The sequence below is a fragment of the Mastigoproctus giganteus genome, chromosome 8 (genome assembly GCF_048544385.1).
Source record: "Mastigoproctus giganteus isolate SK-2022 chromosome 8, ASM4854438v1, whole genome shotgun sequence".
Taxonomy (NCBI): Eukaryota; Metazoa; Arthropoda; class Arachnida; order Uropygi; family Thelyphonidae; genus Mastigoproctus; species Mastigoproctus giganteus.
This window is the reverse complement of record NC_143582.1, coordinates 202,808,700-202,834,321: the sequence shown is the minus strand read 5'-3', so window position 1 is coordinate 202,834,321 and position 25,622 is coordinate 202,808,700. Positions and strand designations below refer to the sequence as shown.

Genomic DNA, 25,622 nt, shown 5'->3' with positions numbered 1-25,622 from the left:
CCCAGTTAACAGAGGCCATATAAAATAAGAGCCATTGTAATTTCCTTTCTTGAAATTATAACCCATTCATTTGCCTTTAACTACTGCTACTTCTCTCTTTGTCATCCACCATAGAACTCTGTGATCACTTCCTGCTATTGGTTTCTACACTGTCAGCCCTGTTATGCCATCTGGTTCATGGGTGAAAATCAGGTGTAGGATATTCTTTTCCCTAGTATTTTCCCTGATACGTTTATACAAATAATAATCATCTAGTTGATTTAAAAATTTTGTCCCCCATATCGAGTTTCCTTCCCATTTGCTCCAATCAATTAGAGGCAAATTAAAATCGTTCATAATAAGACACTGCAGAGTAGTGTCTTATTATTGCCTCTTATTATTGGGTGATTTTAATACGCTTACTTGCCCATTCCATTTGCATGTAGAGGCTCACTCTCATCATAATCTTCACAATCACCTGGCCTGTAGGTTACTCCCACCCTCATTATACCTTTTCTTCCAACTATTTAACACCATACAGATTCTATAATAACATGTGATCTGAATCCAGGAAAGCTTTCATCACACTCAGGCTGTTTTTGATAAGAAGCACGATTCCTTTTATCTGACCTACCCTTCCTAAATACATTATGTGGAATAAATACTCAAATTTAAAAAATATGACGTTTACTCCACATTATTTAATATTAGTAGCGACAAATGTTGCAAGGAAGCATGTGTGTACAGTATCGATCAAAAAAAAAAAAAACTTACTACATCACCTGTCTGACCCCTCTAGTAATTTATCTAGTTCCTCCTTAAATTTATTCAAACTACTCAATTCCACAGCACCAGATGGAAGTTTGTTCCAACAATCATCTGCCTGCTGACCAAAAACAAATTTTCACACATCCATCCCGAAGCCACCCTTTCTCAATTTATATTTCTGCTGTCTCATGTGTATGTTGTTTGAACAGGAGAAAGGATGCTATCAGCATTTAGCTTATTCAAACCATTCAAATCCATAAACACTTCAGACAGATCTCTCTCTGGAGATGCCTAGTCTCCAGATGCTGCAATCTGCAGAACTGAAGCCTTTCTTGGTAAGAGTGCCCTTTTGTCTCCCTCACTAATCTTATATATATAAAGGCGCCTCCGTAGCTAGGTGGGCAGGAGCAGCAGTGCGTCGCATACGCTTCTTGATTAGACTAGGGTTCGAGCCCGTGACCACCAAATACAGAGGATGCGGAAAGGTCAGGGAATGATCACTGCATATCCCCTGAGCAATATGGCCTTAGTTGCTAATGCCCCTAAAAACCAAATAACAACAACACTAATCTTATTGCTCTTCTCTGCACCAATTCCAACAGATCAACATTCTTCTTAAAATGAGGCTTCCAGATCTGTAAGGCAGTACTGTATACAGTACTCAAATTGTCACCTAACTATACTTTATACAATGGGGTAATCACTTATTTGTCCTTGCTAGTTTCCAAAATTTCTGTATATCACTGACAGAAGCTCATGAGCTGGCCTAGCAGCCTGTCTGCATTGTTCATAGAACTTCATGTTCGACTGTGCAATTACCCCTACGACTCATTTTTCATTACCTTGAGTATTGTACCACACAATTGGTATGTTATTCTGGGATTATTCTGCCCATATGCAGTACTTTGCATTTGTCAATATTATACTTTGATTGCCACTTCTCAGTTTATCTGCCTAATTTTTCTAGATCTTGTTGTAGTAGTTCACCCTTGAGTCCTGTCATTAACCACTCTGCCAACCAGTGTACTATCTACAAACTTAGGCAATAAGCTTGATATGCTTTAATCATTAATACTATTGAAAACAGCAAGGGATTTAGCACTAATCCCTGAGGTAATCCAGTGATAACATTAGTTCAAGAAGAGAAGCCCCATTTATAACTACCCTCCATCTTCTGCCACTCAACTTCTTTAAACACTGAATCCATTTTTTTGTCCCTGGAACAGTAGTGAAATTGATAGATCTGTAATTACTCACTTTGCCTTTTGATTCTCCCTTTGTGAATAGGAGAGATATTTGTTCATCTCTGATACATAGATATCTTCCTTGAAGTTGAGGATGCTCTTGTACCTATGGCCAAATGTTTGTTTATCTTTTTGTTGCTTCTTTTAATATCATGGGGTAGACTTTTTCTTAGCATTATCTGTGCTTTTTAACAGGGGTGGCAATTGAAGTTTAATATTGACAAATTCACGGTACTGGATATGGGAAGCAGTAATCCCAGAATAACATACCAAAAGTGTGGTACCACATCAAGGTATCGGAAAGTGAAAAAAGATGTGGGGGTCTAATTGTATAATCAGACACAAAGTTCTCTGAGCAGTGCTGATGGGCTGCTAGGACAATGCACAGGATTTTGCCATATGATGATATACAGGAATTTTTCAGGATAAAGAGGTAATTATTCTGCTGGTAAATTATTAAGGCAAATGGTTAGGTTTCATCTTGAGTACTGCATACAAGTTTGGAAGCCTCAGAAGGTGGTAGCTCTGTATGACTGGGTTCAGAGAAGGGCAACGAGATTAATGAGGGGAACAAAAGGGTACACTTACCAAGAAAGGCTTTGGTTCTGCAAATTGCAATGTCTAGAAAGTAGACACCTGTAAGGAGAACTGAATGAAGTGTTTAAGGTTCTGAATAGATTTATTAAGCTAAAATCTTGATGGCACTTACTCTGCTCAGACAATGCACATAAAGTGATATAAATTTAAATTGGGGAAGAATAGTTGCAGGATAGGTAGTAGTAGTAGTAGTGGCATGTGATGCAAGAAAGCAAGTGTATGAGCTTATGCAGCATCAGCCAAAAAAAAAAAAAGAAAAATTCACACAACTATTCTCTCTAAATGTTTGTCCAGTTCCTCCTTAAATTTATTTAACCTATCAACTTCCACAACGACAGATGGAAGTTTGTTCCAGCAATTAACCACCCCGCTGGCTAAAGGCAAATTTCCGAACATCTATTCAACATCTGTTTTTCCTTAATTTGAATTTATGCCCCCCTTAGGTTCGTAATCTGAACAAGTGGAAGAATCCCTTCAGAATTCAGCGTGCTCAACCCATTCAAGGCCTTATACACCTCAATCAAATCACCGTCAGGTGTCTAGTCTCCTGCTATTGCAATTTGCAGAACTTAAGCCTCTCTTGGTAAGAGGATCCGTTCATTCCCCTCACCAATCTTGTTGTCCTTCTCTGTACATAAGCAAATCTACATCCTTCCTAAAATGAGGCCTCCAGACCTGTATGCAGCATTCAAGGCATGGCCTGACCATTGCCTTATACAGAGGGACAATCACCTCCTTTTCCCTGCTAGCAAAATTCCTATATATCATTGACAAAACCCATGACCTGCCACGGCAGCCTGTCTGCGTTGCCCAGATAACTTCATATCTGACTGCACAATTACTCCCAGGTCTTTTTCATTTTCTACAACCTTAAGTGTAGTACCACACAGTTGGTACATTTCTCTGGGGTTACTTCTACCCAATGCAGTACTTTGCATTTGTCAAGGTTAAACTTCAGTTGCCACTTCTCAGCTCATCTGCCCAAATTTTCTAGATCCTGTTGCAGTAGCACACTGCCATTACTGTCATTAACAACCCTGCCAACCTTTGTGTCATCTGCAAACTTCGACATTAAGCCTGATATACCTTCATCAATATCATTGATAAATATAAAAAACAACAGTGGGCCCGACACTGAACCCTGTGGGACTCCACTAATAACATTAGTCCACGAAGAGCAGCACCCATTGATTACCACACTCTGTCTTCTCCCACTCAACCATCCTTTTATCCATTGTAGCAACTTACCCTTAATACCATTCTGCTCCAATTTGTACAGTAGTCTTCCATGCAACAGTGTCAAAAGCTTTTCTGAAATCGAAGTACATGATATCAAAATTATTTTTTTGCATCCAGTTCCTTTGTAACCACATCATAATATCCTATCAAATTTGTCCGACAAGACTTTCCCTTAACAAACCCATGCTCTGTCTGAATTATTGCTGCAGTCTTGTCTAGATGATCCTGCAATGCATCTTTAACCAGTGACTCCATTATTTTACCTGGAACAGAAGTTAAACTAACTGGTCTGTAATTACTCATGTCACCCTTCGATCCCCCTTTGTGAATTGGGGATACATTTGCACAACTCCAGTCCGTGGGGACCTTCCCCAAGTCCAAGGATGCTCTCATAATTATGGCTAAGGGTTTGCTTACTTCCTTTGCCGCCTCCTTTGATGTGCAGAAATTTTCTTTCAACCAGAGAGTAGTTGATTGTTAGAGCAAACTTTCATTTAGTGTAGTGGAAGTGGGTAGTTTGCATAAATTTAAGGAAGTATTAGACAAATTATTACAGGGGATGGACAGGTAATGTGGAAACGATGTTTTTTTTTAATATGCTTATAAGCTTGCTTCCTTGAATTTTTTTTTTTTTTTTTTTTTTATTTGCTAAAACTAATACCAATTGGATAGATTCCATCAGTGCCCAGGTGCCTTATTTACTTTTAGGGTCCACAATTTCTCTTCACAATAAATGTAGATGCAAAATATTTATTCAGTTTGTTAGCAGTCTGAACAGGATTATCAGTAGTTATGCTATTCATATCTAATGGGCTAATGTGGTTCATTCCTTTCCTTCTAGTGTTAACATAAGCAAAGAATTCTTTGTTACTTTTCTTTGCATTCTTAGCCTAAGACCTCTCATAACCTGCCTTATCTTGCTTGTCCTATAGTGACTTGTTTGCAGAGCAGTTTGTACTTACAATAGGTTTGTGTCCCCAAATAATTTATAATCATCATGTGCATTTTTATTCCCTGCCACTAGTCTCATCACTTCATCTAACATCCATTTAGATTTAGGTCTAAACCTTGAACAGTATCTCTTAGTTGGTATAAAAAACATATTAACTTTCATGAGTGCTTCCCTGAATACTTACCATTTAGAATTTGTAGTTGGTAACATCATCAGTTGGTCCCACTGAAATAACTTTTAAAACTGTCCTAACATGCTGGTTCAAAAAACACTCATCTAATAGAACCAGAAACTGGGCAGATTTAAGGTTTTTGTGGTCCTAAGCTATAACTTTTAAGAGGCCCCCCCTTCTACTAAGTAAATTTTAGGTTAAATATTTTTTTCTCCCATTCTAAAAAGAAATTATAAGGCGACAGACAAATTAGTAAAAATTTTCTTACATGTGGTGCTGTAGCATTACATATTATTGAAGTACATTTTGTTCTTTGCGTTTTAAGTCCTTAAATTCCCTCTGAAAATGAAATTTACAAAGCTCACTTAAATGATCGATTACCCTTAATGCACAGCTATGAAAAATACAATGCTACTTTCCGCCTTTGCACCTTCTGTATCGTCAATTTTCTTGAATGGAAATACTCTCTGATGCTGAAAACTAAAGGTCTCTTCGGCTTTCTCATGCTTCTTTTGTATTACGATGCAACATGCCTTTCAATATCACTTAATTTGGCTGTCAGTGTGCATTTACAATATTTACCAAAATGTTTTAAATAATCACAATCTAATTTGCAGAGCCTGTTCTTATATTTACTGTCTTTGACCTATCAATCATGAAAGTGTTGAATCTATTTTTTTGCTCATTTTCACAAAGGGACAAAATTACACATTATAATTTAATATGAAAATTCACAAGCAAAAAAATAATAATAATAAATAAAAAATAGTTACCTATTCAAAGTAATTGAATCAACACAAATAAAAAAAGAGAAGTGTTCGTTAACACTGTTAAACCTATTCAGAACAGTGGTTTGCATGTGGAAACAATTTAAGTTACTGCAGCTACGTTTTAGGCAGGATACCCCAGTAATTCAAAAAATGGACCAGCATAAAGCGACCCTCTATATTTGGAAAGTTAGACTGCAGAAAGTAGAATTTCAAAGAAATGAAGTTGAAGAGTTCTCAATGATTGGTGGAAATTCATATTATAATATCTTTCTCTGATCTGTAAATGATCCAGCAGCAAATTTTCAATAAAAAAAAATTAGACATCAGAGTAATAAAATTACAAATCGTTTTGTCAAACTGTAACAAAATACAAAGAATAAAAAAACTATTTATTAGAGGGTCACCTGGAATGTTAATTCAACTACTCGTGTATTCTCTGGTTGATTTGCCTGCTTACCTGGATGAAAAACCCTGGGATCCGGGGGGGGGGGACCTTGCTATCTACGCCTGAGACCGACTAACTCAGCCACAGAGTGGAAAAAGCCCATAAAAAGTGCCTTGCATCATTGACAGGATTCGAACCCAGGTCTTGACCAAATTAATAGTAACCTTGACACTGCTGTTCTATATTAAAATATTAGGATTTAAAACAGGTTATGTCACCAGATTTTATTAGAAAATTTGTTTTATATAAAAGGCCATTTCAAATAATGAATGAAAAGTAGGATATTATTATCAAAAAAATGCTTAACTTCATAGTACTAACTTGGCTACTGTAAAAAAATAATTTCTTATAATTAATCTGTAATTAATAATAAATATATTTTTCTATTATAAATCGATTGTAATAAATAGAAATCAATAAATGAGCAATTTTCTTTTCCAAAGCACAGCAATGAATTATGTAAACGAGACCATGAAAATATTGGAATTAAAAGAAGAACGAAGTGAAAAATCAATGATGGAGATGCTACTCTGTTATTGTTCACCGGAAGATGTATCAGTCATGGCAGTTGATGCACTGGTAGCTGGAATAGACACAGTAAGCTGTTTAAAAAAAAAATACTAGTTTTAGAGATGTTAATGAAGTACTAGTTTTTGAGGTTTTAAAAAAGTACTAGTCTTGTAAAAATATCATATAAGCAACTCTAGAACATATTTATTATCAATTATTTATTTCATAAATATTCTGACACTACCAAAGTATATCAAAACTTCTCATGGTTATAATTAGCATTAGTTGAGGCATATGATGCAAGAAAGAAAGCTTATAAAGCAACAGCCAAAAAAAACTCCTTCCCATTTCGCCGATCCAGTTACTCCAAATGTTTGTCTAGTTCAGCCTTAAACTTATTTATGCTATTAACTTCCACAACAACAAATGGAAGTCTGTTCCAGCAATCAACTACCAGCTGGCTAAAGGCAGACTTCTGCACATCTATTCTACAACCGTCTTTCCTCAATTTGAATCTATGCCCCATCAGGTTCTTAGTCTGAGCAAGCAGAAGTATCCCATCAGCATTGAGCATGCTCAAACCATTCAAGGCCTTATACACCTCAATCAGATCACCCCGCAGGTGCCTAGTCTTCAGATGCTGCAACTAGCAGAACTAAGGCCTTTCTTCATAAGTGCACCCCTTTGTTTCTCTCACCAAACTTGTTCCCCTTCTCTGTACTCATTATAGCAACTCTACATAATTCCTAAAATGAGGCCTCCAGACCTGTACGCAGTACTCAAGGTGTTGTTCCCCTTCTCTGTACTCATTATAGCAACTCTACATCCTTCCTAAAATGAGGCCTCCAGACCTGTATGCAGTACTCAAGGTGTTGCCTGACCACTGCCTTATACAAGGGGATAACCACCTCCTTGTGTCTGCTAGCAAAATTCCTATATATCATTGACAAAACTCCATGACCTGCTCTGGCTGCCCATCTGCACTGCTCAGAGAACTTCATATCTGACTGCACAATTACCCCCAGGTCTTTTTCATTCTCCACCTCCCTGAGTGTAGTACCAAACATAATTGTCTAATGCACTGGAAGAGATCATGCCAGTGTGAACAACATAAATTGTAAAGTTGTTAATTGTTAATTATAAGTGCAGAATCCATAAGTGGGTTCAAAGCAAAGAGTTGACTTATCTTTTGTTTTTGTTTCCTCATTCCCTTTTACCATAAATGTCTTTTCTTGATTCAGTGAAAATTATGGCGACTCAAAATTCCTCACCCATTTTAATGCAACTTTAAAAGAAATCTGCAAACCTGGGATATATTGTTATATACTGCTGTTGTGGCTATATTGCAATTTTCCAATCTTAATTTATTTTCAGTATTGTACACTCTTCAAACCAGCAAGTTGTTCATAGGGTGAACCCAAATGGTTAATAAAGGTGATTTAATAATAATCTCATAATACAGTTATTCCACACCTTGTTATGAACTCTTCTCTTAATTTTTTTTTTAATACATGATACAGTTTTTTTTTTTTTTTTTTAAGATTCTATCTGTTCATCAAACTTTTTATTAACTAATAATCAACTGTTTTCCCATTTATCACTATCAAAATTCTAAACTTTAGCAAAAAAAAAAAGATTTAAAAGAAAAACAAATTGAAATTTCATGCATGGATAACCCACAAACTGTATAATTGATTTTACTGGAAAGCTCACAGATCTCTGAGGATCTCCATACATAGACCAGGTTGGGAACCATTGCTCTTCTGGAACCAGGCAGATATTTGTGTTCAATAATTTCACAGCTTGGTAAAAATTTCATCACTGTCTTGCTTGTGGTGGTCCAAAGTAACCAAAACCATGTTAGAATCTAAATCAAGGTGTTAACTTTCCTTTCATTTCCTCATTGCCATAAATATCTTTTCTTGCTGCAGTGAACATTATGATAAGACTCAGCATCCTTACCCCATTTTAAGAAAACAGCTATAAAAGAAATCTGCAAGCCAGCTCTACCATCTGTACCAAGCCTATTTGTTTTGTGTAATGAATCATATAATGAATCTTCCTATAAAACAAGAGCATAAGTATAAGAGACACTAATCTGGTTACCAATACTTTACAAGGTTGTGCCTGGAGGCCACAGTATCTGTTTTTTTTTTTTAGCATTAATTGCACTGTTTATTACCATTCACTACCCCTTAAATTTAAACAGGGACAGGCCATCCCAAGGGCATACTGCACCCAGGCACCTGAAAACCTGAAAGTTATATACACATATGAAGAAAAATTTAAAGGGGGCACAAAATTGTGATTGGCACCCAGGTGCAACATACCCTAGGAATGCCCCTGAATTTAAATTCTATTAGATTTATGTCAGCGGGAATTTTAATACATGCCCAATAATCTATCCAATCTGGATTTGCAACATTGATTATTTTTTAATTGGAAAAGTGTAGCCATAATAAATTTGTGTTATACATAATGCCGTGCACAACCCACCCTTATATAATTTTCTTGTGGGAGTTTTAAAGTTTTTTAAATTTCACTTACTACACAATTCTGTATGTTGGAAAAAAGATAATCAGGAAATAATTTTTTTGGATAACAAGACTGCTTTTCTAAAAATATTATTTGTTCTTATTATCTAATAGTATTAGAAAGAAGAAGAAAGTATGCCATTATATTATATTATAAAGTATGCTATTTTCAATTTGATATTTTTTCAGAAAATACTGAGTGTTGTAAAACTTCAATGGACAGTATAAAACTCTAGACACTGACAGATTTGCGTCACAAATATGCATATATTAACAGATTTTACCTCTAATGGTTCTAACATTAGCAGAGTTTATTTTCACTAGATTTGTTTACTTTGTCTCCCATTCTTACTAACTGAATTTTAATCCTCTTTCCATGACTGCCAATCATTTTGCTTACCTGATTACTCAGAAATTTCCTTGAAGTTTAATTATAGTATTAATTATAATATTAACTATAGTATTTTAATAATTACTTCTATTTTAAATTTCCTTCCATTTGTTCATATTTGCCATTGACCTAACAAACCATTCTAAACTTTTTAATTTTCCTTTCCTTTAAACTCGATTTTCTCATTCTACTTTCCATTTTATTAGCAAATTCATTCATCTTGGTGACAATGTACATAACTTCAGTTTTTTTTATTTGAACTGACACAACACAGCTTGCAAATTTTTCTTTAAAAAAAGCTGGAAGTGATGTGTTTTTACATATCTTGTTTACAGTCACTATTTTGTGACTTTTTTCTGTTTAATCTCTGTTTTTTTCTCTGCTGCTTTAGATAAGAGTTAGTGTTTCTTGTTCAAAAAAATTCTCTTCAGGTCTTTTGAAGCCACTTTTTCCCTTCAGCAATAATAACTTTGTCACCACATTCTTAAAAATGTTTTCATTTGCTGGTGATGGATCAGTTTTCTTGAAAGTACTCGTAATAATAATCAAATTTTTTTTACATATTATCCATTTCTAATAATAAAATTTTTGAGAACTTCTGAGGTAGAAGAAACATCAGATTTCTCACTGTTATCATATTTTTGCTTATGCTTTGTCATTATTGATTAGTTTTTTATTATTTTTGTTTTTCAGTAGTTTGTAGCCGACCGGGCTAGCCGGGCGGGTAAAGTGCATGCCTGGCAACCCAAAGGTCGCGGGTTCGAATCCCGCCTCAGGCTTGGATCAAAGTACTGAAAAACTTTTGGGATGTGCATTATGGCCACAGAAGCCGATGCGCAAACAACTACCAAAAAAAAAAAAGAAAAAAAAGTAGTTTGTAAGTTTTGTTATTAGAAATTGTTTTTCCTTAGAAAAAAATTGTTGGAAAGTAGCTTACAGTAATTGAATTTATTTTTTTCATCACAGACTTCATTATCCATGGCATACTTAATGAATAATCTTTCCAAAAATCCAGCCGTTCAGGCTCGACTACATGAGGAAGTTGATGAAGTTATTCCTAACCACACACCTGTTACCCAGCAAGCATTACAAAAATTGACTTATACAAAAGCTTGTATCAAAGAAAGCATGAGGTAACTTTAAATTTGGTACTACATTTAATGAAAAAAAGTGACACTTCAGATGTTTGTATTGATATTTGTTTATACATTTATGAGAGGTATAGTATACAATAATAAAATAATATTTCTACAGTACATTTCTTTTTATTAATTTATAATTATTTCAATTTTTCCCAATTTATACAAATCCTGAAAAGTATGGTAGACAAGAAGCAGGGATGGGCAAAAAATTATATTCTTGCAAGTTTTTCTAGTGGCTACTCAACAAATAATTGTTGATTTGTTTCTATCAAAAAAATTGTTAAAAACTGGAAGTATTTTACATTTAAGGTTTGAGAATGAAAATGTTAACTAGGAGTAAAACAGTACTGAGGTAAATGAAACATATAATGAATCTTCCTATAAAACAAGAGCATAAGTATAATTTGATAAAAAGAAAAAAAAAAAAAAAAGAACAGAACAGATATACAGCACCTATAACACTTATATACAGGGTGATTCACTACCAGTGCGACAAACTTGCAGGTGGTGTAGGGGGCACGAAGACGAATCGGAAACACACATAGCATTGCAGGGTCCGAAATGCCTTCGTCATGCGGTAGAGGATGTTGAACGGGAGGTCGCGTGAACAGCGATCCCGCTGGAAGTCAGCATTTGCGAACCGGTTCCCGAGGCAGTAGGATGGACGAGTATGCAAACGTTGAACTGGCCGACATGCACCTTGCGTATGGAGCTGCGGACTGTAACGGGCGTGCTGCTCTGCGCTTGTACCAGGAACATTTCCTGCACAGGCGTGCTCCTCATCATACGATTTTCGCACGTGTGCACAGAAGGTTACGTGAGACTGGTTGTTTCATGAGAGGTACCATGAATCGAGAGCGAACGACGAGGACGCCAGACAATGAGGAGAATGTCCTACGTCTTGCAGAAGGCAATCCGAGTACGAGTACTCGAGTGATAGGCCAATGATTGGGTATTTCCCAATCCACTGTATGGAGAATACTGTCAACAAACCAAATGAGTTCATACCATCTGCAACGCGTCCAATCATTGGAGCCTGCGGATTATCTACTCCGGAGGACTTTGCTACTTGGTTTCTTCAACAGAAAAAGGTTCGCAAATGCTGACTTCCAGCGGGATCGCTGTTCACGCGACCTCCCATTCAACATCCTCTACCGCATGACGAAGGCATTTCGGACCCTGCAATGCTATGTGATTTCGATTCGTCTTTGTGCCCCCTACACCTCCTGCAAGTTTGTCGCACTGGTAGTGAATCACCCTGTATATACCAGCAGTTCCTTCACTTGTCAACCAACATGGGGAGGGGCACCATCTTGCATGAATACTACGGTCTCCAAGCATTACCTTTCTTGCAGAGTAGGAATAATGTGATCTCTTAGAAGAGTGCAATACCATGCACTAGTTACCGTACACCTTATGGGGCCATGAGGTGTAGACTCTTCAAAGAAAAATGGTCCAATTATATACTCTGCTGTGAATCACACCATACGGTAATGTATGGACTTTGTAGTGGTCTTTCATGCACAGCAGATGGATGAGAAGTTCCCCATATTTGGCAGTTTTGTGCATTTACAGCCCCATGAAGAGTGAAATGTGCCTCATCAGACCACAAGATTATTCGAGCCCATGTATCGTCAAATTCCATACGAGCTAGAAACTGTCGAGCAAAGTCTATTCGTTGTTGCTGATCACAAGACTTTAGTTCCTGCACTACATGAATCTTGTACGGGAACCAGCATAAAATTATTCTAAGCACTTTATATACAGTAGACCAAGGAAGGTTCAATTCTCTTGACACACTTCTGGCACTACTGACTGGCAGTGTTATGCATTCTGACCTAGAGGCCACTGCAACCACCACTTCATCCACTACTTCCGTTCCAATATACATGGTCATCCCCTGCCTGGAATTACACCTAACTCCCTGATCGCTTCAAATTTCTTTATTAGTTTTTGAAGCCCCACTGACTTCAAAGGTCCTTTACGCATACCTTTTAAGTTTCCGATATTCACTTAGTGCTGAATTAGCATTGCTATTATTCTGGTAGAACAGGTTTACTAAAAGAGCATGTTCCTTTTTTGTAAGAGCCATAATGGTTATTGACGGTGGCTTTTTTATCTTTTATCTAACAGGATGACATTTGTGTAAGCGTGTCTTGAAGTAAATGACAACTTTTACATATGTGACGCTCTGTTTTCCCCTTTTGGCGGAAATTTGAACTAATATTTTTTCTTCTACAAATCGCTTCCCCATACCCTAAATGACATACCCATCAATTTTCACAGCGCTAACTCTAACTGTTTTGATTCTAGGGTCTCCTGAATAGGGAAACTTATTTTATAACCACCCATTATATAGTAACCGAGTTTAAAAAGTACTGATCAATACTTTTTAAACTTTTTTTAGCCATGGAACTCTTCTGAAGAGCTAAATCTTCTGTGGAACCCTGATATCTTTAAAAACAGCAATAATTTATAATAAGTTAAAAACAGTAATACATGTATATATTAAATAAAAAGTCATTGGGAAAAAATTATTGGAACATTTTAAGGATCTCTGGGATCTCTCTGCAGAGGTAGTAGTAGTAGTAGTAGTAGTAGTAGTAGTGGCACATGATGCAAGAAAGCAAGCGTAGGAGCTTATGCGGCATCAGCCAAAAAAAAAAAAAAAAAATCACACCATTCCCTCCAAATGCCTGTCCAGTTCCTCCTTAAATTTATTTAACCTATCAACTTCTACAACGACAGATGGAAGTTTGTTCCAGCAATTAACCACCCGCTGGCTAAAGGCAAATTTCCGCACATCTAATCTACATCTGTCCTTTCTTAATTTGAACTTATGTCCCCGTAGGTTGGTAATCTGAACAAGTGGAAGGATCCCAGCAGAATTCAGCGTGCTCAACCCATTCAAGGCCTTATACACCTCAATCAGATCACCGCGCAGGTGCCTAGTCTCCAGCCACTGCAATTTGCAGAACTTAAGCCTCTCTTGGTAAGAGAATCCCTTCATTCCCCTCACCAATCGTGTTGCTCTTCTCTGTACACACTCAAGCAAATCTACATCCTTCCTAAAATGAAGCCTCCAGACCTGTACGCAGTACTCAAGGCGTGGCCTGACCATTGCCTTATACAGAGGGACAATCACCTCCTTTTCCCTGCTAGCAAAATTCCTATATGTCATTGACAAAACCCCATGACCCGCCCTAGCAGCCTGTCTGCACTGCTCAGAAAACTTCATATCTGACTGCACAATTACTCCCAGGTCTTTTTCATTTTCTACCACCTTAAGTGTAGTACCACACAGTTGGTACGTTTCTCTGGGGTTACTTCTACCCATATGCAGTACTTTGCATTTGTCAAGGTTGAACTTCAGTTGCCACTTCTTAGCCCATCTGCCCAAATTATCTAGATCCTGTTGCAGTAGCACACTGCCATTACTGTCATTAACAACCCTGCCAACCTTTGTGTCATCTGCAAACTTCGACATTAAGCCTGATATACCTTCATCAATATCATTGATAAATACACAAAACAACAGTGGACCCAACACCGAACCCTGTGGGACTCCACTAATAACATTAGTCCACGAAGAGCAGCACCCATTGATTACCACCCTCTGTCTTCTCCCACTTAACCATCCTTTTATCCATTGTAGCAACTTACCCTTAATACCATTCTGCTCCAATTTGTACAGTAGTCTTCCATGCGCAACAGTGTCAAAAGCTTTCCTGAAATCCAAGTATATGATATCAAAATTATTTTTTGCATCCAGTTCCTTTGTGACCACATCATAATAACCAATCAAATTTGTCAGACAAGACTTTCCCTTAACAAACCCATGCTGTGTTTGAATTATTGCTGCAGTCTTGTCTAGATGATCCTGCAATGCATCTTTAACCAGCGACTCCATTATTTTACCCGGAACAGAAGTTAAACTAACTGGTCTGTAATTACTCGTGTCACCCTTCGATCCACCTTTGTGAATTGGGGACACATTTGCACATCTCCAGTCCGTGGGAACCTCCCCTGAGTCCAAGGATGCTCTCATAATTATGGCTAAGGGTTTGCTTAGTTGCTTTGCCGCCTCCTTTAAAATAACTGGATAGATCCCATCCACACCAGGTGCCTTTCTTATGTTTAACTTCAACAATTTCTCCTCCACTTTGCTCTCAGTTATTACAAAATCATTAAGCACACTGCTACAATTTGATAACCTTCTTCCATTTTCAAATTGTAATAATTCCTCACGTGTGAATGTAGATGCAAAATACTCATTCAGTTTGTTTGCTATCTGAGCAGGATTATCAACAGTCGAACCATCGATGTCAAGTGGACCAATCATATTCATCCCCTTCCTTTTAGAGTTTATATATGTAAAGAAATCCTTGCTGTTTTTCTTAGCATCTTTTGCCAAAGATTTCTCGTAATCCGCCTTCGCCTGCCGAACCTCCTTTGTGACCTGATTACAGACTAGCTTATATCTGCCACAGGCTTCTGCGTCACCTGATAATTTATATGCATCCCATGCATTTTTCTTCTCTGTCACGAGTCTCATTAGTTCATTTGATAACCATTTAGGCCTAAACCTTGAACGATATTTCTTAATCGGTATATAAAGTCTAGTAGCTTCCATGATTAATTCTTTGAATGCTTCCCACTTAGAATTTACTGTTTGTAACATCGTCAGTTGATCCCACTGTACAGAATTTAAAAACTGTCTGAGACCACTGTACTCCCCTTTACGGAAGCAAAAACCCTTTCCTTTACCCCTGACGGTAGTTACCTCTGAGTAAATCCCACTTCAGCACACTGTGATCACTGCCACCTAGTGGTTCCTTTATCTGCAAATTCTTAAGGTCCAGGGTGTCGTGAAAATCACAGCTCTAGATGGTTCTGAATCTTAGATATCTGTGGAATTTGTATTAAAATATTATTAATATATCTCCAAAACTAATACTCCTATATTTTTTATCTGCATTATCTACCTCTTTCATTAAAAGAATAAAACCAAAATATCACAAAGGCTGTAAAATCATTCTTTCTCTCTCTCATTAAAATTCTCATGGAACTCTTAAGGTTCCAAGAACAGAACCTAGTTATGCGGAAAACAATTGATTATTTAGAACCATCTGACTTTCTTCATTTTTCATTTGTTGGTGGTGAGAAGCACCCAAGCTGCAGTGCTTATTTGAAAAGCCTTTTGGTATGTCTGGCTTTGGACATGTTCATACTTTAACAGAGAACTAAATGATTTTTTAATAACTGAGAGCAAAGTGGAGAAGAAATTAGTAATAGTAATCATGGCGTGTGATGCAAGAAAGCAAGCGCATGAGCTTATGTAGCATCAACCAAAAAAAATGAACACAACCATTCTCTCTAAAGGTTTGTCCAGTTCCTCAAATTTATTTAACCTATCAACTTCCGCAATAACAGATGGAAGTTTGTTCCAGCAATTAACCACCCACTGGTTAAAGGCAAATTTCCGCACATCTATTCTACAGCTGTCATTCCTCAATTTGAATTTATGCCCCCTTAGGTTCGTAATCTGAACAAGTGAAAGAATCCCATCAGAATTCAGCAAAGGGTAGAAGGCACCTGACGTGGATGGAATCTCTCCAGTTATATTAAAAGAGGAAGCAAAGGAAATTAGCAAACCTTAGTCATAATTATGAGAGCATCCTTGGATTCAGGGAAAGTCCTGATGGACTGGAGATGTTCAAATGTATCCCAAATTCACAAAGGGGGATCAAAGGGTGACACGAGTAATTACAGACCTGTTAGTCTAACTTCTGTTCTGGGGAAAATAATGGAGTCACTGGTTAAAGAAGCATTGCAGGATCATCTAGAGAAAACTGAAGTTATAATTCAGAACAGCACATGAGTTTGTTAAGGGGAAGTCTCGTCTGACCAATCTCATTGGATATACTATGATGTGGTTACAAAGGAACTGGATACAAAAAATAATTTTGATATCATATACTTGGATTTTTGGGAAAACATTTGATACTGTTGCACATGGAAGATTGCTCTACAAATTGGAGCATTATGGAATTAAGGGATGGTTGAGTGGGAGAAGACAGAGAGTGGTAATCAATGGACACTGCTCTTTGTGGATTAATGTTATTAGTGGAGTCCCCCCAGGGTTCAGCATTGGATTTATTGTTATTTTATGTATTACTGAAATTTAACATTGACAAATGCAAATTACCGCATATGGGTAGCGGTAATCCCAGAGTAATGTACCAACTGTGCAGTACTACTCTCAGGGTAGTGGAGAATGAAAAAGACCTGGGGTAATTGTGCAGTCAGATATGAAGTCTTCTGAGCAGTGCAGACAGGCTGCCAGAGCAGGTCATAGGTTCTTGTCAATGATATACAACAATTTTGCTAGCAGGGATAAGGAGGTGATTATCCCCTTGTATAAGGCAATTATCAGGCCACACCTTGCATACAGGTCTGGAAGTCCTATTTTAGGAAGGATTTAAAGTTGCTTGAACAAGTACAGAGAAGGGCAACAAGACTGGTGAGAGGAACAAAGAGGTGCTCTTACCAAGAAAGGCTTGAGTTCTGCAAATTGCAGCATAGAGACTAGGCACCTGCAGAGGTGGATTTAACGGCGGGCACACCGGGCGCGCACCCTGGGCCCTGTAAAACCCCAACTTTATACTTTTTTCTAATGACACCAAGTTTGGTTTCATATCCTCAGATCCTGAGGACGAGGGTTGCCTGTGTGGATGTGCCTTTCTGCCGCTGTTGGAACAGAGAAGTTTTTTCTGATTTATTTTCTGCTTTATTAGTTTAAATTGACATATTAACTTATTTTCTAGAGTAGCTTTATATTTCTATTTATGGTACTTAAGTTTAAAGTAACTTAGATAGAGATTTTGTAGGTATTACTTAGTATCGGAAAGGGTATCAAATCCACGTGTTTACCGTTCGTAAATAGCCGCCATTGTTATGCGAAAATTAATCAGTAAAATCTATTAATCTTGTCGAACTTCATTGGCAGTTAAATTGTACTTTTAACTATACATAAAACCACTTAGGTTACGTAACATAAATAATTAGTAAAAATAAATAATTAATACATAACTTGATACGGAAGTTATATAAAGGGGTTTCGTAGATAACACTCGTTACTGAAACATAAATATAGCGTTATAACTGTGTTGGGATACAAGTTTAGGATTTAATTTTGTACTGAAATTTAAATTTTATTGAAAATAAATCGAAATCATGACTCAAACCAGAGCAGCAAAGCAAAAGGCTCAAGCTAATGGGAATGCTGTAGCTCAGGGGAGAACTGAGGGGGGCAGTTGCCCTCTGAATCACAGCCTTTTAAGATGCACTATTTGCTTGATGTTTGCGGAGCAGTCAGGTATGGGACATGATACTGCCATGGGGGATGTCTTTGTATGTGCGCAATGCAAGGAGTGTAAGTGAAATCAGGCGACAACTCGGCGTTGTTATGGGCCTATATGAGAGCTTGAAGGACAGGGTGGATGCCCTCGAAGGATTACAAGTGAGGGGCCCATCAAGCTCTCAGCTGCCCACACCAATGCCAGAGCTTGCACTTGGTCATCACGCAACACAGCGGCAGCCCACAAGGCAGAATGCACTGGTCCCAAAGGAACTAGTAGTTGTTGGTGACTCTATTGTCAGGGAAACGGGAAACGTGCTTTGTAAAAAGGATAGGTGGAACAGGACCAGGGTATGTCTGCCAGGGGCAAAGGTTGATGACGTTGTAGAGCGGATATCATCTTTTAAGGGCACAAAAGGTGATATAGTTGTACACGTTGGCACTAATGATATTAAGAGTAGGAGACCGGCAGAATTACTTAACAAGTACAGGTCACTGATGAAAAAAAGCCGTGAATTAGGGTTGAATTTGAAAGTGTCTATCCAGTTATATTAAAGGAGGCAGCTAAGGAAGTAAGCAAACCCTTAGCCATAATTATGAGAGCTTCCTTGGACTCAGGGGAGGTACCCATGGACTGGAGATGTGCAAATGTGACCCCAATTCACAAAGGAGGATCAAAGGCTGACACAAGTAATTATAGACCTCTGAGTTTAACTTCTGTTTCCGGAAAATTAATGGAGGCACTGGTTAAAGAAGGATCATCTAGACAAGACTTCAGTTATAGCTCTGACACAGCATGGTTTTGTTAAGGGGAAGTCTTGCCTGACTAATTTGATTGGATACTATGATGCAGTCACAAAAGAACTGGATGCAGGGAATAACTTTGATATTATATACTTGGATCTTAGAAAGGCTTTTGATACTGTTGCACATGGAAGACTGCTGCACAAATTGGAGCAGTGTGGCATTGGAGGCAAATTGCTGCTATGGATAAAGGGGTGGTTGAGGGGGAGAAGACAGAGAGTGGTAATCAATGGACACTGCTCATCGTGGACTAATGTTATTAGTGGAGTCCCTCAGGGTTCAGTATTGGGTCCTTTATTATTTTCTGTATTTATAAATGATATTGATGATGGTATATCAAGCTTAATGTCCAAGTTTGCAGACGATACGAAGGTTGGCAGGGTTATCAAGGACACTACTGACACTATGCTGCTGCAACAGGATCTGGAAAGGTTGAGCAGATGGGCTGAGAGGTGGCAAATGAAGTTTAACATTGACAAATGTAAAGTACTACACATGGGAAACAGCAACCCCAGAGCAACGTATCAACTCTGTGGTACTACACTGACAGTGGTAGAGAATGAAAGGGACCTGGGGGTGGTTGTGCAGGCAGATATGAAGTTCTTTGAGCAGTGCAGATGGGTTGCAAGAGTAGCTCATGGTGTATTGTCAATGATATACAGGAATTTTTCTAGCAGGGATAAGGAGGTGATTATTCCCTTGTATAAGGCAATGGTCAGGCCACACCTAGAGTACTGTATACAGGCCTGGAGGCCTCATTTCAAGAAGGATGTAGAGCTGCTGGAACGAGTACAGAGAAGGGCAACAAGATTAGTGAATGGAACAAAGGGGTGCTCTTACGAAGAAAGGCTTAAGTTTTGCGAATTACAGTGTCTGGAGACTAGGCACCAGCGAGGTGATCTGATAGAGGTGTACAAAGCCTTGAATGGTTTGAGCATGCTCAATGCTGATGGGATCCTTCCTCTTGCTCAGAATAATGACATGAGAGGGCATAAATTCAAATTGAGGAAAGACAGATGTAGGATAGATGTGCGGAAATTTGCCTTTAGCCAGCGGGTGGTTGGTAGGTGGAACAGACTTCCATCCCTTGTTGTGGAAGTTGATAGCCTAAATAAGTTTAAGGCTCAGCTGGACAGGTATTTCGAATGAACAGAGGGGTGAAGTGGAAGTGGTTATTTTTTATTTATTTATTTTACTTTATTTTTTTTGGCTGATGCTGCATAAGCTTGCTTTCTTGCATTGAATGCCTCTACTAATGCTAATGCTAATATGTGCAATTTTAATTACGTACAAGTTTACAATCGGCAGTAAAACCTGATAGTATGTTTGTATTCGCTTATTTTCATTATCTCATTACTACGCTGCATAGGGGCTGCGCTACCGCTCATCAGTGCAATAGAATCGTATTTGCTTCTTTGTACTTATAAAGATTCTCCTGCAGTACAGACTTACGATATACGCGTATATCATATATTGTTGAAATTATATTAAGATAAAATTAATTCCTGTTGTTACATCAGCACCTGGATTTTTGTAGTTTATGAATGATTTTTGAATTTTAGAATTTTGATTAATCATTAATTTTTTGCACTATAATGAAAAATCTCTTCTTTAGTATTCTAATCGTTCAGAGTATTAAATTTTATATTTTTATTTTCATTTTTTTTTTTTTGGTTTTTTTATACATAATGTTCTCTACCTAATATAATAGCAGAACTGAACAGATGCGGAAAAATCTATGAAAATGTTATAAGTAATTTTAGAGTTTTTTTCCTGTTTACATTGTGCGTAGAAGAAAAGAAAAAATGTGTTAATAATTTAAAGAAATGTATAAAGATGACCTTGATTCAAGTAATTTTAAAGATAAGTTGGAACAGTTTTTAATCTTTTTAGATGAAGAAGACAAGCGATCAATTAATAATATATACAAAAACGCATTAGATATGAAAGCAACTTTTCCAAATGTGGAAATTATTTTGAAAATTTTGTTAACCATGCCAATTTCAAACACATCGGGGGAACGCTCATTTTCTTGTCTAAAAAGAGTAAAAAATTATCTAAGAAATTCAATTTCAGTTGTTGTTATTTGGTTTTTAGGAGCATTAGCAACTAAGGCCATGTTGCTCCGGGATATGCGGTGGTCATTCCCTGACCTTTCCGCATCCTCCGTATTTGGTGGTGACGGGCTCGAACTCCGGTCTAATCAAGAAGCGTGTGCTACGCACTGCTGCTCCTTCCCACCTGGCTACGGAGGCGCCATTCAATTTCAGAGGAAAGACTAAATAATATGGCTATTTTGTATATAGAGAGCGATTTACTTAAAATTATTGATTGTGATGAGATAGTTAATAAGTTTGCAAAACGAAAAGCAAGAAAAAAATTTATTTAAATATTTTCACATTTGTAATTTTAATTTCAAGTAAAATTCTATGATTTTTTTTGTTCAAATTTCTGATTGTTACTCCTATTATACGTATTCTATCATTAATTGTAATTATACTTTTACATATGTTCAACTATTAGTTCAAAACTTTGTGATTATTATTATGCTATTATTAATTATATTATACATATATTCAAATTTTATTGGAAATAAAACATTAATAGTACATAATATTTTTTATTTATTTAAAAAAATGGTTAACATGTATTTTTATTTTCCCTGTCTCTCTTTTTTTTAAGGGGCCCAATATTTTCTTCTGCGCCCGGGGCCTCAACTGACCTTAATCTGCCTCTGGGCACCTATGAGGTGATCTGATATGGTTTGGTTTGGTTTGAATGGTTTGAGCAAGCTCAATGCTGATGGAATTCTTCCTCTTGCTCAGACTACGTGTCTGAAGAGGCATAAATTCAAATTGAGGAAAGACAGATGTAGAATAGATGTGCAAAAAGTTTCCTTTAGTCAGCCAGTGTTTGATTGCCGGAATAAACTTCCATCAGTCGTTTTGGAAGTTGATAGCTTAAATAAATTCAAGGAAGAAATGGACAAACTTTTGGAGTGAATGGATGAGTGAAATGGGAAGTTATTTTTTGGCTGAAGCTGTATAAGCTTGCTTTCTTGCATCATATGCCTCTACTAATGCTAATAAGTAAATTTGTTGAGTTCAGTACCAAATTTTGATTACAATAATTTATTAATTACTTACAATCATTTCAAGATAGTTTGGTTTCCAGATTAGATATCAAGCCCCTCCGGTCCTTGGCAAAATCAGCAACAGGAAGATTATAATTCATTCAGTTCTGTAGTGCTTGAGAAACATGGAGACATGTAATTTCATCCTCAACATAGAGATGACTGTTTCTTCAGTTGGAAGTTAATAAACATGATGAGCTAAGTTATTTGGTGCTCAGTATTGGAGGCAAACTTAAGAATGATTTCTTGAGTGGCTCTGACCATATATATTCTGGAAGAAATAACATATTTCCTCAGTCTGATTTGTCTTCACCCAGCAATAGATTTAAGCAAGATTTAAGAATTTATGAGCCTCAAGACTGCAATATTTATGACAGTTACTTAGATACATTCACTTAAAATGTATTTTAAAATGATTGACTCAATTGAAAAACATCTGTTGTGTACTGTGGAAGTAAAATACAAACATTGAGTAGGAACCAGCTTTTCTTGTGGAAAGTGAATATAATCATGCATTTCTAGACCAAATGGGTCTCAGAAATATTACTATGTAGGCTACAAATAAGCTACTGTTTTTCCATCTCTTTAATCAGGATGTCTAAGTCATGATAAAGTAATTAAATTTGATTGGTGGTCATGAAGCAATGAAATATCTTGTTTGATCTTGTTTTTTTTTTTTTTTTTTTTAATGTGTGTCAGAATTCACTCTGTAGTGAAGAATAATGAGGGGATAGTATGGCATTATTTTGTATTTACAGGATGGATACTGTATTCTGTTGGTAGCATTTGATAATGCCATTTCATGGAAAAGTAAACTTCGTTTTTGTTCTTTTTTTCCTTATGCGCAGCTTGATTACAGGAATCCCTCCCCAAATGTGGGTTTGTCAACCACCAACTGGGGTTGCATTCCTTCTTTTATTTTTCCATAGGATGTTTGGATGTACATTATCTTTTTTTATTTTATTTTATTTTTATTTTTTTGTTCAATTTAGGTAATCGTGAAAGTTTTCTTCTAAGGGCATGAAAAAATAATGAATTTATGTTTTAAAAGATTATTAAAAACCTTGCTAATCTCTACTTGCATACAGGTACATATTCCTTGTTCACTTTGAGGTCAGTGTTCTTTTAAAAACTTTTTTATAAAAAAAATTAATGGCACCCAAACTCTGTTATCCTTCTAAAAAAATTTTTTATGTGTTTGTTACTTTATATCCACAGAATACAAATAGGCAAAGCATTTTCTTAGCAGTTTTTCCATACAGGATTATCAATCAGCCCATCATAGTACAATTATTAATTATACTGCAGTATAAAACTTGTCCTACCTGTTTCAGCTGAACTCTTTGAACATGCCCAAAGCTGGCCCTGTACCCATGGTAAATGCTATTCTCCCACTTTTTATGTTGCAGAAAAAAATGCAAAACTGACAAAGTCACGTACTAGTGTACAAGCAGATATATAATAAATTACTAGCAATAAATCAATTTTGGATAATCAATTTTACTAGCAATAAACAATCAATCAAATCAATCAATTTACTAGCAATAAATCAATTTTCTGGCTTGATAAAAGATGAAAGTGTTCTTTCACATGATGCACAAGTGAAAACACATTGTGAAGAAAAGTGTACCAGCAAATATACAGTTTATAATGAGCACTTAAATAATATATAGCAGTTTTATTCCCCCCCCCCCCTCCTTCATTTGAGAATTTTACAGCACACTTGAAATCTTGTGATGCCACACTGGCATTCTGCAAAACACCAAAATAATTCACATTAAAATCTCTATCTACTACCTTGGTGTTCATTTCAGCAATATGATACCCTATTAGAGGATTAAAAAACCCTTTTCATCTATAATATTGCTAGTATTATTAGTAGACTTGTCTGTTAGAGAAAACTGTGGACTATTATTCTTACATTTTTTTATAATGTAAATTTTACTCCAAACAATTCTTTTTGAATAATTTTCCTTTTTTAGGCTTAATCCTATAGTCACAGGTACAGCAAGAACTCTACCTCAAGACATGGTTCTTTCTGGATACAGGGTGCCTGCAGGGGTAGGGTTTTAGCTTTTATTTTCTGATTTTAAGTTTCTAAAGGTGATAAAATGACAACTATTTTTATGTAAAGCTGGATTCTTTACTATTACATAATTCAGTAATAGGTGTGTGAGAGTGAGATAAATATGAATAGCATCCATTAGAAATTAAATGTGTTAATGTTAACTAGAAAAAAGAATAAAAAAAATGGACTTCTTTTAATAAAAAGTTTATTTGGAAATTCTAATTTTCAGTTTGCTAGTAAATACAAAGTAAATCAATGTAAATAAGAAACTGAATAAGAAGTTGTGAATTCCAGTTAGTTTCCATATTCTTGTATACAGTTCTGTTGAGAAAAATTTATTATACATTAGTATTATTATTATTCTTTCTTCTCCTTATTTTTTTTTTTTTTTACCCATCCCACAATGGTTACTGGTACCAGGTGCGTGGGGTGGTTGTTTTATTATTATTATTATACATGATATTGCATGCATTATAAGCCAGGTTTCTATGAGAGCAAAATGTCTAATTTTCATGCAGAAAGAAATCCTAAATTCAATAAATGTTCTCATATCATAAATACATTATGATACAGGAAAATATGATCTATTATACAGCATTTAAAAAAAAGTTATGTTCTTGGTTTTGAAATAGACCAAGTAAAAAGACCAAGTAAAAGACAAATAAAAATACTTCACGTCTAAGTTTTGCCACATGATATTGCTAAACAATAACAAGTCCAGTCTTCTCGTTAACATGATTACAACACCACTACAGCTGTAGGTAGGAAGCAATTTTGCTTCCTTTCATAGTTATCTTCCACTTTGCTGATCTCCCTCCAATATTGGATGGCTAATGCTAAGATGGGCCACATCTTTTGTCTGTACAATAAGTGTGTGTATTAATGGGCTGATTTGCATGTTGTATGGGTAGAAAAAACCAGAATAACTCAGGGGAAAAGTTGCTCCTCCCAAATATAGCCTTGATTGAAGTGGCCTAAAATATTCCTCCAGTTAGTATTAGCAGAGGCATATGATGCAAGAAAGCAAGCTTATATAGCATCAGCCAAATAAAAAAAAAGAAACAAAAACCTTACCGTTTCACCTATCCATTCACTTTAAATGCTTGTCTAGTTCTGCCTTGAATTTATTTAAGTTGTCAACCTCCACTACGACAGATGGAAGTTTGTTCCAACTATCAACCACCCGCTGCCTAAAGGCAAATTTCCACACATCTATTATACAATTTTCTTTCCTCAGTTTGAATTTATGTCCTCTCAGGTGAGTAATCTGAGCAGTCAGTTGCAGATGAGAATTAAACCTCTCCAAATAAGTGACAGGTGGCAACGTATCATGCCAACTAAGCTGCCACAGAGGAAAGTCTTCTCAGCACTAAGTTAAATTTTTAATTTTGTTTATCGTTAAAAATATTTCAATTAGTGTAAAATGAACAGGTATTTGCATAGCACTGTCTAAGAGCTACATCAGGTTCTAATTGTTAATTTTTCTTGTAATCTATTTTGGGATAATTGACATC

At 36.5% G+C, this 25,622-nt stretch overlaps 1 protein-coding gene across 3 annotated transcripts in view; it reads left to right on the top strand.

Moving 5' to 3' along the window:
* LOC150082201 (putative cytochrome P450 12a5, mitochondrial) overlaps positions 1 to 25,622 on the top strand; it is a 125,952-nt gene that overhangs the window by 61,644 nt on the left and 38,686 nt on the right. For all 3 annotated transcript variants that reach the window (XM_090380049.1, XM_090380048.1, XM_090380047.1), the window contains 3 exons: positions 6,610 to 6,763; positions 10,568 to 10,734; positions 24,023 to 24,101. In XM_090380049.1, coding sequence (XP_090236175.1) covers positions 6,610 to 6,763; positions 10,568 to 10,734; positions 24,023 to 24,101 — 400 coding nt within the window. The remainder of the gene's footprint in view (positions 1 to 6,609; positions 6,764 to 10,567; positions 10,735 to 24,022; positions 24,102 to 25,622) is intronic.